The 15423-nt window shown below is 48.8% G+C and overlaps 1 protein-coding gene across 1 annotated transcript; it reads left to right on the forward strand.

Annotated features, from left to right (window-relative positions):
- Positions 1-8141: 8141 nt before the first annotated feature.
- On the forward strand, positions 8142-14194 carry LOC8050649 (meteorin-like; the record flags this gene model as incomplete). The annotated part of the gene is made up of 3 exons (XM_040215955.3): positions 8142-8505; positions 9945-10001; positions 12971-14194. Coding segments are annotated over 3 exons (732 nt in total), but the record flags the coding sequence as incomplete, so codon positions are not given.
- Between the last annotated feature and the right edge of the window lie 1229 nt (positions 14195-15423).

Here is a 15423-nt window from a genome sequence, read left to right on the forward strand (position 1 = left end):
AAGCATTTTGTTTTGAATGCGCCATTCAAAACAAAATGCTTGGGCTTGTAGCATCGGTTTTGCTCAAACTTATAGTAAAACAAAGTAGCTGTTGGTGACACCTTCACAACTCTTCGTCTTTTCAAGTCAACGGTAGCGCCGACGGAAAAGATAAGCGTGCGGGCAGATCGCGTGTTGTTGCCAGACCAGGACGCGATGCACGTAATACATGGTCAAAACACGCGCGTTATTGTGGCCTGTGAACTCAGCATTCTCAATTTTAGACGTTTGGTTTCCTAAAGCACTTTAGATGTAAAAATAATTGCTTAAATACTTGTGTTGAGTTTTTGTTTAGCAGTGCTGAGAAATTGTACGATAACCTCGACCCCAGCTACTTTCATCCTCAATTTCAACATGTACGAAGGCCTTTCTTATCCATCAATTGTATCCCCCCCCCCCCCCCCCCCCCCTTTTTTTTGAGAGCGCAGCTCTTAGGCGCCCCTTTCCGGCTTGAGCGGCGTCGGCGTAACCGCGCGATGTATTACGGGAAGCGTCCCTTAATGCACCGCGCGGGGGAGGAGGAAAAAGGAGGGAGAGGAGGAGGGAGGGTGAAGAGGAGAAAGAGGGAGGAGGAGAGGAACAGGGGGAGGAGGCGAGGAGCACAAGAGGAGGAGAGGGTACGGATGAGGAGGAGGGGAATACTGTCCCCTCCGTACCCTCCCCTCCTCCTCCTCAAGAGCTGCGCTCTAATTCGGCATTAGTTGTAAACGTCTCATTTTCTTTTAGCATGTTTACCTAAGTTTGTAAATTGTAACATCGAGTATAGGGTATTAAGGCCCGTCCACACTCTTGCAACCGAGTACGACCGAGAACGACGAGACAGGCTTTTAAGCCTTTTGCGACTTCTTAGGACCGGATGAGATGCAGCGGAGCTGGTCCTAAGAGATCGCAAGAGGCTTAAAAACCGGTCTGGTCTCTCTCGGTCTTACTCAGTCGCAAGAGTGTGAACGGGCCTTTAGAGGCGCTACTCGAGCTGACAAACACAGCTGGAGGCTCGGTTGTAGAAAGACTCCAGGACACGTATGGATTTCTATTCAACTGCTAAAGCGTTGACTGCGGTGGGATGGCGATGCGGCACCCCTCGAGCACCACAGGTTAGTTTCCAATGTTTTCTTTGGAGATAATGATGTAGGGAGTATTCGCATGACGTCACGATTCAGTGCGAACCTGTTTTCCGCTATAGCTGTATACAACGTCAACTGTGCGCTTGGCGTACGCATGAAATCGTGCGGAAGCGCATTTCTACAGTTGGCGTGTCATGTGGTATTTTCGCAGCTCTTTGAATAGCCTTCTTCGGTGAAACGTTGAAGCCGTTTCATGAAGGGCGGTGCAAATCTTCGGCTTAGTCTAGTCGCTGGATGATGGGAAAGTAGCGTCATTGCCCTCCCTGCCTGCTAGCCGGACACAAACAGATACTAACATCCAGACAACCAAAACCTCGCAAGGCGATTGGCTAATCGGTCTTCGTTGCCATGATTGAAATCTTCGAAGCTTCGAGAGGCTCCTTCTAATCCAGTCGCACCAGGATTAAAATGGAACATCGTATACTGAATTCGTTCCTCGCCAACATAAGTGTCTTTGGCACAGCGTATGCGGTCAAATTATCAATTATGCCCATCTCTGCGTATCTCTTACAACGATATTATTCATGTTCCCTAAAAAAAATAAAACACTTGCGTGCTTTTTTTTTTTTTATTAAGGACGGCGCGCGCTTTGCCGCCTCGTCATCGGCCGTTCCCTACGCTCTCTGTTTGCTGCCCTTTGGTTGGCGTGCTCTTCGAGGAGCTTCCTTGCGTTCTGAAGCGCCAAAGACGCGTTCTGGAACGCTTGCTCGCCGTATAGCGTCAAGGTCCTCGTATCGCAGAAAAGCCGGCGTCAGTGGCGTGACGCGAAAATCCTGATAGGTGGATAGGTTCATGGCGTCACAGCCACATGACCTCGCGCGAGGATTTTCAACAACCCACAATGCTCGCGTGAAACGCGACGTCACGCGTGAAATGATAGTGATGAAAACATGACATGTAATGCAAATTGAAGGTCGCCGCATGTCTCAAGTAATTTCACTTTATGATGTAATTCGTTTGCTTTCCAGAGAAATTTGAAGGATTTTAGGCGGGATTCGAACCCACGACCCTTCGGTTGCGAGCCAGACACGCTTGCATGGCGAATGAGAAGACGATGCGAACGGGGACCGATAACGCTATCGCGTTCCACTCTTCAGTGTAAACTGCATGTAAGCGATTTGGCCAGCAATGAGAAAAACGACGGCGACCCGCTTCGCTGTCACTCTTGTCACTCGTGCGACGAGGGAAACCGCATGAGAGCGACGGGAGCAAGCGACCAAGGCGATGAGCGACGTTTACTAGACATCCAAAAACCGAGCGACGAATCTCCGTCGCTCGACGCTGACTCTGGTCGCTGTCGCCGTCACAGCACGGCTTAGAATCGCCGGCTTATGGCCAATTCGTCTGGACCCGCACCGCACCCGTGCAGTGCAGTATGCTGTTTCCACTTTAGCACACAAAAGACTGGCGGGGAGAGAAGGAAGCTCCCCTCTCCCCTCTAGCCTTCCGCGTATTACGAACCGCACTGCACCGGTGCGATGCGGGCCCAGACGAATTGGCCATTAAAATGTAAGGTAACTTAAAGGGGGACCAGCAGAAGTTTTTTTTGTTTTTTTAAAGGATACCACCTAATCGAACAATTTATAAAAAAGAAAACGAACATACTGATTGAAAAGAGCACGTAAAACAAAGACTAAACGCAGGGGACATTAACACTTTGCGCACGATGCTGACAAGCAAAGGCGCGATTGTCATCGGCCTTGCTACAAGGTCACGTTTCAAAATTGGAAATGCGGATAAAACCTTCCTTCGGCCCCCTTGATATCGAAATAGGCAACCTGTAATGCTGTTTGGTTTGATGCTATTTAGCGTCTGAAGAAGCAAGAAACATTGGGTATGCCATGGGTGTGGCGGCTGCATTGTTCAAACGTGAGCTTTCACTCTGGTGGCGCCGCTTAGCATAGTGTCTGAAGCAAGAAATACTGGGTAGGCCATGAAGCCGGGATCGCACAGCATCACAGTACGGCGGAAGCTATGGCTCCCGTGGGCCAATCGGAGCGTGACTACGTAGCAGATATAGAAGCCGTCGGCCCGCAATGTGAGGTTTGTCGTTCACCTTTTGCCAAGTTACAACGAGACAGGGTATAACCGTGGGCTCTCACTCTGCTGGCGCCGCCTGGCTGTTGCCGGCTGCTATGGGTCACTTCCAAAAGCTGGGCTCACAAGGCGCGGCAACGCTCGAAGCGCCCCATGCGGGAATTTCCCGGCTCTGGTCGGCGCCCCACCGTGGTATGCTCATCTGTCCGGAGACTGCACGCTGCCATATTTGTCTAAAGGGCAGTGGAACGCGTTCTGGGCATGCTCAGTAGCTCCCTTCTGTGGAATGTCAGACGCCACAGCCTAGTGACTCGGCATTCTTCGCTTGGGTGCGCTGGAAAAGCGCATAGTAAATGGGGCCAGAAGGCCTGCATAGAGAAAACTGCAAACTTTAGATCACGAAATAGCTATGCGCCGAGAAACGGAGAGAGAGGATTAAACTAGAGGGCGCGCTGACGTCCGAACGGTGGGACCAAACGACCGAGACATCACCGCCTGCTCCTCTTGGGGCCCTAAACTCGTGATACACAAAGTTGGAGCCGAAAGTTCGCGGAGCGCGCCGATTGGATGTTGGCGAGAAAAGCGCCAAGTCATCGTCGTGATTGTCCAATCGGTGCACTCCCTCAACTTCGGCCCCAACTTCGTGTTTCACGAGTTTAGGGCCCCTGGTCGGTGCTGCAGCCAATCGCAGTAAGCGGTGATGTCCCTGTCCCTTGGTCCCGCCGCGTAGATTAGGGCCCCTGGTTGAAATGATTAGTGGGTAGACCTAAAGTAAGCTGCCTTTGTCTTTGCTGCGCTCGTCGAACGTGTTAGAACGCGGAACGTTTGCGTCCGGCGTTTGGCTCTCGCATTCGAACGCGTCCTACGAGTTCGGTGGAGAGAAGGGCAGCTAGCTTCAGGTGTACCCACTACTCACTCCAACCACACCTCGGCGTTCCGACGGCCCCGTGCACTCTGTCCTCCTCATCGCCCTCAGTTCCTCTGCGCACAGCTGGCTCACGTGTCGTAACAATTTAGGCTGTGTGTTCACAATTTGGCACCCAGAGAGCTTAGACTCTTTGAACACAGGCAAGCAGTTGTCGTAACGAGCAAGGAGTTATCGGTATTGGTTCACTCGAATCTAAATACTGAACTAATAAAATAACAACTATCTTTAACATTTTTAATTTTCTTTTTACTCAGAAAAGAATAAATAAAAGAACCGCAGTAAAACGTTATAGAAAAGTAACTCGTTATAGTGAAAAGTAAAAAAAAAACAAAAAACATGGCTACCGTAACTTTTTTATTACGAAAGACTTCAATTAAGCGGCGCGTCATTAATGCGATGCACAAAAATTTGATAGTCACGTTCTTTTTCTTTTTTTTTTCTTTTTTTTACTTAGCAGCGAAACATTTGTGATTCTGGAAAAAAAGACAGTTTCCTGTTGGCCCATAAGCGCTATACAATTCGCCCGTGAAGGCATAAACCACTAAATTCTTGCGAAGCATTTCCCAACGACACTTAAAACTCCCAACGCAGTTCGCACACACGACACGTGTCGGACCCAAACATCTGCAAGAGTGCGTCAGCGACGCGGGAACGTGCGCTGCCCGGCAATGCTCCGGTGTTGGGCGGCGTAGCACCCTAATTCTACGCTGACCGTGGGAACGAGCCCGCCGTTCCGGCCCGAGGCGCACGGACCACCGGTTCCCACGACCCCGCGCCCGCAGCCACCGCGGTCCCGCGGTCTCTTGGGGAATCCGCCGCGCACAAAACCGGCGGGCTCGAACCCCCGGTGCTCATTCCAGGCTCCGAAGCCGCCGCTCGTGCCGCCGCTAACGCGCGTCTATGTGTCGTCTGCTAGCACGTTTTCCTTACGATACCATGCGTTCTTGGTTTCGGTACTACGTTTAAACGAGCAATCTTTACTTCGCGTTGCGTTTAACAAGTACCTCACTCACATTACTTCGATTTCAAAGGTGAAATTGAGTCGTGAATGCCTGTCTCAAGCTTCTGAGATCGATTCGAAAATGAAGTGGCCGTTGCGACTCGTGTCGATGGCGATGCTGCTGGTGTTGGCTAACTGCGCTTCCATCGGTGCCTTGGCGGGAGCGGGTTCAACGGAGTTGAGGCGGGATTCGTGCAACTGGAGCGGAAGGTGAGTGCTTCCTTAACATGCAAATATTAAGTTTTAGTAAATCATTCTTTTTTTTATTTAAGCTGGGTGCCGCCCGCTATTGTTTGGGGGCGCGAAGGATGTTTGGAATTGATGGTGCGATTTCCCTGACGCATTATCGTTACGGACAAAACCATTTCCTTTATTTTCCCATACGATGAGCAGTTCGAGTGAGTGTGGATGGTTCATAACTCCGAGATCTTAGTATAGCTGTCTATCCTCTTCACTCCATACCATGATTTAAATTTTTGTTAGACTGCATGGGGTAGTGAAGCCGAAAAATTTCTGAAGTGGAAGAGCCAGAAAATAAATAGGCAGACATTGTCCCAAACTGTCTCCTTATACCATGATATAAATTAACCTTAAACTGCATGGGGTAGTGAAACCGAAAAATTTCTTAAATGGAAGAGACAGAAAATAATCAGTCAGACATTGTCCCAAACTGCCTCACATACCGTCCTTTATTACGTCGCCGAAAGCCTGTAAAAAGCCCCCGGAGTAGCATGGCAGAGCCAATGAGCGATATGCAAAATAGCAACGCCCCTAGCGGCTCACGTGCACTCTGTGAGCAGTAAACCGTCAACGGGTAATTTCGGTTTCGGTTTCGCCGGTTCGTGCATTTCTCGTCTGCTATCGTCTCCGCACTGCCATTGCTCGCGTCGTCGTGGATTGCTCCACACCAACGTTACTAAAACACTCAGTTGGGAAACTCCCACAGAGACAGCTTTCAAAAAGTGGCCCCAATCTGGCTCCGAGCACCGAGCTAATGACGAACACGACGCCACTATTTCTCCCGCAGCGGCCACTCGAGGAACTGCACGTGACTTCTATTATTGGCTTTAAGAACACATACAGCGGAAGAGGTTACAGGGGTGCCACCCTCGTCTCCCCGGCGGACGCGCCGCGTCGAACTACCGAAGTTAAAATGCACCTAGGTCAGGACGCGCTACCTGAAAGCCCTGCTGAGGCATGGTTGTATAAAAACAATATTAATTGTGCCGCAAAACCCTGCCAACTAAAGATTTTAAAAACGTAACGCGCCCCTCTTTTTGTACTAAACTCCAATAAATTTCATACAAAAAGAGTCTTTTCCGTTTGTTTTTACGCAAAAACAGGCTTTCAAACCGCTCAATTTTGACCACAGTACAGACAAGCGATAAAGAGTGGCGCTGTTGTCGTATTTAGCTCGGTCTCGGTGGACGCCAGCGGCCCAGGTTTCGACGGCGAGTTTCCCAACTGAGTGTTTTAGTAGCGTTGCTCCACACTTACGCGCGATGCAGTAAGTACCATTTTCTTCTCGTCGCTACATACCAGACACAGCGAATAACGAAACAATTACTTTTTTGATAGCACGGGAATGAGCGAAAACGCCGCTACGGCGAAGACAAGGGAACGTAGATTAGCGTACCCCGAACGCCGTGCCAGCTCACTGGGTGCATATGTTTGCAACCTAGAGAACAACCACTGAAACCAGTACTCCAGTGGGAAAATGGCGGCCGACGGAGTTTTCAAACACATGGGGCTCTATGGCACCAGAAACCAAAAACGGGCAAAAATGGGCTCCATTTTCCCATTGAAATTTTCAGAAAATCACTTATAACTTTTGATTAAGTTATCTGATCGGGCTGAAACTTTGGCATCTGGTTGTGACCTCTAGCTCTACCTTTGAGCGGAGAATGAGCGTTCGGCGATGCCTAGTTTATTTTTGCGGTAAAAAAGACCGTGTAAATGTTCTTTTGTGACACCCTTTAGGTTTAGAAAACTTGTACTTTACTTGAAATACATCCTTTGAGTATGTACTTGTACTTTACGTGAAGTGTTTTTTTTTCTTTTTCTGGTACTTCCAAAGAAAGTACAACTCCCGACTTCAAGTGCATTCCTCGAATTCGGTCTCGGTGAAATTTAGCTCTTTCAAGAACCACGCGCTCGTGGCTTTGGCTTTCCCGGTACTGTACACAACTTCTGAGGTTGATTATAAGAGTTCACCAACCTCTAACAAAAAATGGCATATAGTCATGTGAAAATCCACTATCGCCTTTCGAGACGTCATCCGGGCATTTTTATGAGTGAAGTAATGACGGCTATTAGCCCCGAGAAGTTGGCGTGGCGCCCCCTTATAGCGAACCGGAGTGACGTCACGGAGAGGACAGAATTTTTGCCAGACTCGCTCCGCTCGACCTGGGGAGGCTTTGACGACGTTAGCATTCGACGCGCTCGTTTCTAATAATTTTTTGTTTGTGCGCGTTTTTCGTAGGAAGTGTAAATTTTCATATGTGGCTTTATTGAGGTATGGCGTGTAGCTGCCGGCGAAACTTCAACCAACATTCCGAGCATGGTTGACAGGGCAGGCAACGCATGAATCGCAGCTGGTATATGAAAATGAAGAAATATGGCCACAATTGCAGGAGCATCACTATAGATTTACATCTCACACAATCAATGCTATGATAGCCTGAATGAATTGGTACGTTATGTATACTATTTCGTGTTTTTTTTGTATGTTTTTAAACAAAAAACGCCGAAGCAAACAAGCATACAAAACCTGCCTGCAGACTTGTTCGAAGACGTATGACGCACACCTGCCTCGAAGGTGCTCGAGGCCTGTTCGCAGGCAGTTCTGTCATCATGTCTCCAGGGAACACAATGTCCTTGGTGTCGATGTAAGAGCGGTGTGACCTTGGCTTTTTAAGCCTTCGGCGACTATATAGGAGGTAAAAGACCTGTCAGCCCTCTGTCCGAAACTCGCATGAACCGAATGTCCGATCGCAGCACGTCTTGACCCTTTTCCAGCGGCCTGAACCAATCCCGAGAAAGCGTTCTGCCGGTCTACTTGGGCTGCGAGGCCGGCACGGTGCGGTGGAGCTACCCTCGCGGTGCCCTGCGCGTCGTCCTCAAGGGGCCCGAGCCCGAGTTCGAGGCGCGCTTGAGACTGTCCAGGCGCTCGGGCGCCCTGGCCTACGTCGAGGCGGCGGACGGCCTGCTGCCGGCGCCCACGTCCTCGCGGAGTCCTCGCTGCTACACGTCGCGGGAGGGCATCGTCGCCGTCTACGTCGAGTCCAGGTCGGCGCCGATTCGCCGCCGTGTCATGACGTTGACGTACACGGTGGGACGTGCGAGACTGAAGGGACTCGCCGGGCCCAGCTGGGGAGGTGAGTATACGCCGTTTCCCTGTTTGTCGCCATGTGGCGTAGCTCCCATTGTGTGAATTTCTAACTGCCCGATAGCGGTCACGTGGTTTACTGTCCGCGTTTGCAATACGAGCTGCGGGGAGGGGACAAAACTTTTGCGTCATCAGCAAACGTCACTGCCTTTATGACCGTTTTTCAGCTCGCCACGTGACAACGCAACGTACGCGCACTTGCGGCCGATTCGCTCGGGCATCCGCCATTAAAATGAAAACGTCCTTCTTTGTTTGAGTTCGTCCCTCTCTTAAACCTAGGCTCTCCGCGAGAAAAACGAGACAGCTGGTTTAATTTTTTTACAGGTAAGGAGCTACGCCTTCAAATGTCACCAGATAAAATGCTCCACGTAAATGCGCCTTCGATGAACATCCGAACTAACTGTGTGCGGGTGCCGATATTTTTCGGCTTGTCTTAAAGCGGTAGTATCCATTGTGGACGCGCTATTAGAGAGTTAGCGAAGAAACCGTACCAAGACGTTAGCGGCGTTTGGCAACTTCTGGTTCCTTACGAAATTTTGTTTTACTGCTGACAAAGGACAACAATGAGCTACAAGCCTCAGCAAGCATGGTTTTGAAACCTCCAGACTAGTTTTCAGAGCCATGCTTAGACAGGTCTGCAGATTACCGTCGTCTCTTGCCAACAGCTAAACGAAATTTCCTAAAGAACCGAAGAACCGGAAGTTGCCAAACGCCGCTCACCAAGTGAGCGGCGTTCGTGTAACAGTCGATGAACCTTCTTTAAGGCCCGTTCACACTCTTGCGACTGCTTGCGACCTCTTAAACCTGGGTTCCTTAAAACTTCTTAAACCAAAGAACACACTGGCGCCATCTATTGGGAAGCAGTGAAAACTCGGCGGTCCGGCATATTTTTTTTATTTCTCGCGCAATATCCTTTCTTTTTTGGCCCGAAAAACTTTTGTCAATGTTATAAACGAGCCTTTCTATGGGTATTACGCACATTTGACCTCGGAAATCCCGCAAAACCTTCGCTTTTGTGAAATGCAGTTCTAGGGTCACCGCATAGATGGCGCCACAATGTCAGTGTGTTCCCTCATTCTAGAAACATTTAAGAAGTTGTAAGAGATCTCGTCTCTCTCAGTCGTACTCGGTCGCAAGAGTGTGAACGGGCCTTTAGACTCGGACATGTCTACCATAGGGCGTGCCGTCCGCGGAACGATCTACTTTAGTAGATCGCTAACGATCCCCGATGCTCCGTGAACGCATTCGTGCATGCATCGTATCGCTATCGGAGGTGTCGGAACGATCGACTAAAACTCCCTACTCCTAGGCCTATTATGTCTCAGGTATCGTTATCGGAGCTATCGCAACATTCTGCTAAAACTCCCTAATATATGAAGAGACTTTTGCCGCCAGGAACTGATGAAATTGTTCGACGTTTCATTGCAGAATGTCGCCCGTGCACGGAGACGGAGCTGCGTGAAGAGTATTGCACGAGCGATTTCGGTGAGTGATACACGTTTTGCTTTATCTCGTCGTGTAGTTTAATGGCTGTGGATGAAGGTTGCGCTACCTCGAACACTATTGAAAATTATTCCTCGTCACACATGTCGAACCGCTTCGATGGCTCCGAGGCAAAGTGCTGGCCTACGGACTTCGGGTGGCGGGTTCGAATCCAGACCGAGGTGCCTGCAATGTGATGGAAGCTTATTACGAAGATGGCGCCGTGTAAAAAGGTTGTTAAAAGAGGACGCTTCACAGGCACATGAAGTGAGGGTTGAAGTCCGGCCGTTTGTCTTCTGTATGGACACCAACCGCTCAAACAGCACTGTTCTCCTCCTCGCCCTCTATGCTTTCCGGTGACGTCGGTGCCCGTCAGGCTTCACGTCATACGCGGCCTGCCAATGGGGTGCCTTGCTATTTGTTTTGCCGTTACCGGCAGCCCCCACCGCCATGGGAAGCGAGCATGCCGGCCGTGTCGCGGCGGTCGCCTATTGTTCGCCGCGACCTAGCGGTAGCCGCCGCAGGAGCATCGGGGGGCAATGGCGACGAACAGCACGTCAGACAGTGTCCCCGTCGTGATTACGAAGGAATTTAAGGCAGTTACGAATTCGGAAAGTTCCTTCGGTAGCCGGTGCCGTCGGCGCAGAATCATCGGGAAGTAATAGCAACGAACACCACAGAGGACAGAGGGCGATTACGAATCCGGAAAACTTCTTCGGTAGCCGGTGCAGAATCATCGGGGGGAAGCAATGGCGATGAGCAGCACAGTGGACAGTGTTCCCGGGGTGATTACGACGGGGTTTAAGGCGGTTACGAATCTAGAAAGCTTCTTCCGTGGTACCAGTATGAAGAAGGGAAAAGTCCTTCGTGAATCTGGCCGCGTGTACGACGTGAAGGAGGTCCGTTTCGACAGACAAGTGGATGCCACGGAGCGCCGTACTCCGCTAACAAAATTAAGCGTGCCCGCAAAAAAATGTAGTTGGCGTTGAGTGGACCGTGGTAATTATGTACGTTTATTTCTGAATCAGCTTGACAATAACTGGGCGATTTTTTTCGCGCCGTTCCGCGATTCCCACTACTATCTTCCTGTAGGCTGATGGAAACATCCAAGTGTAGGCTTAGGGGGGCGACCGCACTCCGCTTCTCGATTCCGGTGAAGTATTTGCCGCATACTTTAGAGTTTGCCGTCGGTGTCGATGCGGTTCCATCGTCGCTAGAATAGAAAAAAGTTAATTGTATTATTCGTCAGCAGCTTAAACAAAGCGCGAACAGAAAGGTAAGAGACGCCACTAACCTGTATGGACGCACAAGTCGCACCTGCAGGTCGCGCAGTACTCCGCCTCGTACGGCCGTACGGCTTCGAAGGGACGATGTAGTACTTCCTGCCGTGTGCGATCTTCGACGTACTGTTGCAGCCGACCACGCAGCAATTGTTGCCGCTTTCTTGGTGCGGAATAGCCATCTCAGAAATTACAACGCTAACCGGCTAACCCACTACAACGCACAACCAACGCAGTGACTGGCAGAAGCTCCCCGATGCGATGGACCCGTTTGCCGCTAGGGGCGCCCTGGTCGGGGCTTGAATTAGATGCGCACGGTTCCTATGGGAGAAAAGTCGAAGAGGTCCGGCCATTGAGGCCGGACCTGTTCGAGTTTTCGAGTGAGCGAAGCTTCTTCTCTCACGCGAAAAAGCTTCGCCTCCCCGTCCTCGTTGCCTTCTCGATTTGAAGAGCAGCGGAGGCCTTGATTACAGCCACTAGAGCCTGTGAATGGCTGTCCGGACCGACGTGGTGAGCAGGCTCTAAGGCGCCGTCAGAGACAGAAGCGAAAAATAGGGCTGGGCACTTAATCGATTAACTATCTAGTGATTAATGAATTAATGCTTTAATCGCGATTGATTTTTAGAGCGTAGTTCTTAGGCGCCCGTTTTTGGCTCGAGCGGCGTCGCCGTCGGCGTCAACGTAACCGCGAGGACTATCGCCGCCCCGAGGAGCCGGAGGAAACTAGACACGCGCGACGGGACCGCCACTTGGCGGAAGGAAAGGAAACTAGGCACGCAAGCGCTTGGAACGACGACAGTGGGCGGTGCGCTTTCCTCCTCCTCCTTCTTCCCGTTTTTAGCGGAAAAATTTGGCGGGTTGGCGGGGTAATTTTGCCGCTAAAATTGGTGGGAACATTTTTCCGCTAAATTTGGCGGGAAATTTTCTCGCTAAATTTAGCGGGAAATGTTTCAGCTAAATTTGGCGGCAAATTTTTTCGCTAAATTTAGAGGGCAAGGTGTAGTTTTTGTTGGCGCACACGAAAAATCCACGGGACCCTAGCCATAAACAGCTTCGCTGAAAAAAAAAAAAAAAAAAAAAAACTGGCGAAAGCGGATTGGCACACGCCATATATGACGGAGTTGTGTCGCTTCACGCATTTTGAATTCTCCTGTTTGAACAGGCTTTAACCGAGATATCGGTTCCACGGCAAAGGATCCCTTTGTGTTCGAAATCAATCCTCAGTCCTTCGCTAGAGCGTGCCAGATTGCCCCCGTTAGTTTGTCACGTAGCCCCCCCCAGTTTATTTTATTCTTGCGGTACGTAAATTTATTTTTAATACCTACTTCTGCGATGAAAACAAGAGCTACAATCAAGATTAAACCAAGAATGAAATATACTATATTTTCATGATTCTTGCATCAGTACGCATGCTTTGCTGGTATTATTTTTCATAATTGAAAACCCTCACGAGGTTGCCAAAGCTTAAAAGGTGACTCTTTAATTCATCAGAGTTTGTCCTTGGGTTCTTTTGCTAAAAGTAAAACCCGCTGCCACTTTCTACAGCATATTCTGGACAAGCTAACGAAACATTATCGAACTTTTCCTTAATTTTTACGCGTCTTGTTATCCAAACTCCATGCATTAAACCTTTCGCCCGTGAAGGGTCGAACAAGAGAAGGTTCCTAAAGTTGTTTGTGTTTAATTTGTCAGTTGCAGAAGCAGTCGTGAAGGAAACCATCCCCGACGCCGAGCGACATTGGACTCACTTCCGGCTTTTCGTGTCCCAAAACCACCGCAACTACTTACCAGACCTGGTATCCAAGCCTCGGCGTTGCGGACATTTCAAAACTGGCAGTGAACCTCTGCTGGTCATGGCCCGCTGGCATCTGGGCCACGCCTTGGTGACATGTGCACCAAGGCTCTCCCAGTGGCAGCTGCTGACCTCAAGATCCAGCCTTCCACGTTGCAGCAAACGCATTGACGATGCACGGTTTGCACCGCTGGAATTGTCTTCAGTGTAGCGGTGCATTAGGCTGTAAATAATTTAGGAGGACGAATCTACCAGCCGTGCTTTTAAACCCACAAAGACTGTTCCGGAAAAGCCTCAGCGCTGTTGACACTTCGCAGCCTTCTGTGTGGAGCTTCTAGCAGTAACTGCTGATGTCATCTTGGACACGCTCTAGTGATCTGCGCTTCGAGGCTGTCTTCTGGTGGAAGTTCCTGTCTTCAAGATCCAACCTTCTACGACGCAGTGAGCGCGTTGACGATGTGCGGTTGGCACCACTGGCAGCAGCAACGATTTAAGTCTAGAAGTGCGTTATGTTGTAAATAATTTAGGAAAACAAATTTGACCAGCAGGTCACTGTAGACCACAGAGACTTTCCGTAAAAACCCTCAGCGCTGTGGACACTGCGGAACTAATATGAACATCTATTAATTACGGCCAGCGTCATCTTTGCAACATTGTTTCACTCCCTCCCGGTGATTTCCCAGTGGATGTTTCTGGTTGTCAGAACAAATGTGTGGAGTTTATGACATAATATACTCCGGAACTACCGGAGATCGACTTTCTAGCTGTGACGCTGTGATCTTGGATGTGCTAGTTCACCTGTGCTCCGATGTTTCCTAGGGACAAGTGTGACTGCTGGATCAGCCTTCCTCAGTGTACCGAAGAGGGTTCACATCGCGGATGAGAAAAACGTCTTCACAATGCTAAAGTAATAGCGATAATTGGAAGTCTAAAAAAGAAATGAAATGGCTACCTTGATGGGCTAATTTACTGACGATGGTATTCTGTGTCCCTGCTTGTCATTTGTATGCTACTGAGAGATCAGTTATCATAATAATAATAATTGTAATTATAATAATAATATTACTTTATTTTCTGGTAGTGTACAAAAACAGCCATATAAGCCTTCTTAATGGGACATTGAACACACAAATAGAAACCAAAGCATTGACCGAATACATTAGGACACTGAACAGTTTCACCTTCCTTATGGTCGGGCTTAACGTGCAGTAACGTGCAGTGAATTCTGCACTTGCGTACACCGTAAAAGAGCGACACAATAAGGATGTGACCCACGCAAAATACCTTTCTATGAGAAGTGTGCGCGGTATAGTGTGTTAGAAAAACGACAAATAGCATGCAAGGATCGCTCACACTACGAGATGCTAAGCATAAATATGCCTAATGTGAAACAAAACTCAGTAACGTAAGGCGAAACAAAACTGGAAACGGGCTGTTGCCTTTCTGTGGTGCGGCCGCGCTCCTGAGGAAAAAACAACAACAACAATGGCAACGACAAGACCAAGACCAAGACCAAGAACAAGAACACGAACAAGAACAATAACAAGGACAAGAACAACAAGAATATTTTTATTTTTATTTCATTTATTTAAGATACGTTCATAACACTATAAGGTAACGGGTCTGTAGAAGCCAGTAGAGGATCGAAGGACAGAACCCAGCAAATGGAATGTCACAGAGAGCACAGAAGAAGTCCATAGAGCGCACATTTCAAACATTTATCGCACTATACGAGAAACAGAAACTAATTACCTCACAATTTCGCAGCAAACATATTAGATACAAAATATCACACAGCAGTACATTGTTGAAATTGTACAATGAATTGCAGCGTAAAACTGTTCAATAGTTTTTTTTCTTAATTTTCTCCTAGTTGTACCTTCAAGGAACTGGTCGGGGAGTTTGTTAAGAATGTATGGCACAAAATGAGACCGCTCTCGCTTACCATATCTTGTAAAACACCGGGGGATTATAGGGCGATCAGAAGTACATAAATCTTTGAGGGGAACGAAGGGATGTTTAAATTCACTACACCAGAAGTGAGAAAGCACCACACATTGCAAAAAAAGTGAATGGAAGTTAGGCAGTTGTAGAGCTTCAAAGATTCCAGCTTCTGATGAGGGATCATAATGATAACCGACAGTTCTTAACAAATTCCTAAGAATACGGTCAATTTTAGTTTGCCATATTTCTTCATAGTCACCAAATAATGTGATGCCATACCTTAGTATACTATAAGCAAGAGCATTAGGAATGGATTTTTTACGGCAAATGGCATAAATACCCTACTATTGTAAAGTAAGCAGCACACGCTGCGAAGCTTGCCAGAAACATGGGTTAAATGCACTGACCA

Source organism: Ixodes scapularis, unplaced genomic scaffold, assembly GCF_016920785.2.
Source record: "Ixodes scapularis isolate PalLabHiFi unplaced genomic scaffold, ASM1692078v2 PGA_scaffold11__112_contigs__length_91849675, whole genome shotgun sequence".
NCBI classification, from domain to species: Eukaryota; Metazoa; Arthropoda; class Arachnida; order Ixodida; family Ixodidae; genus Ixodes; species Ixodes scapularis.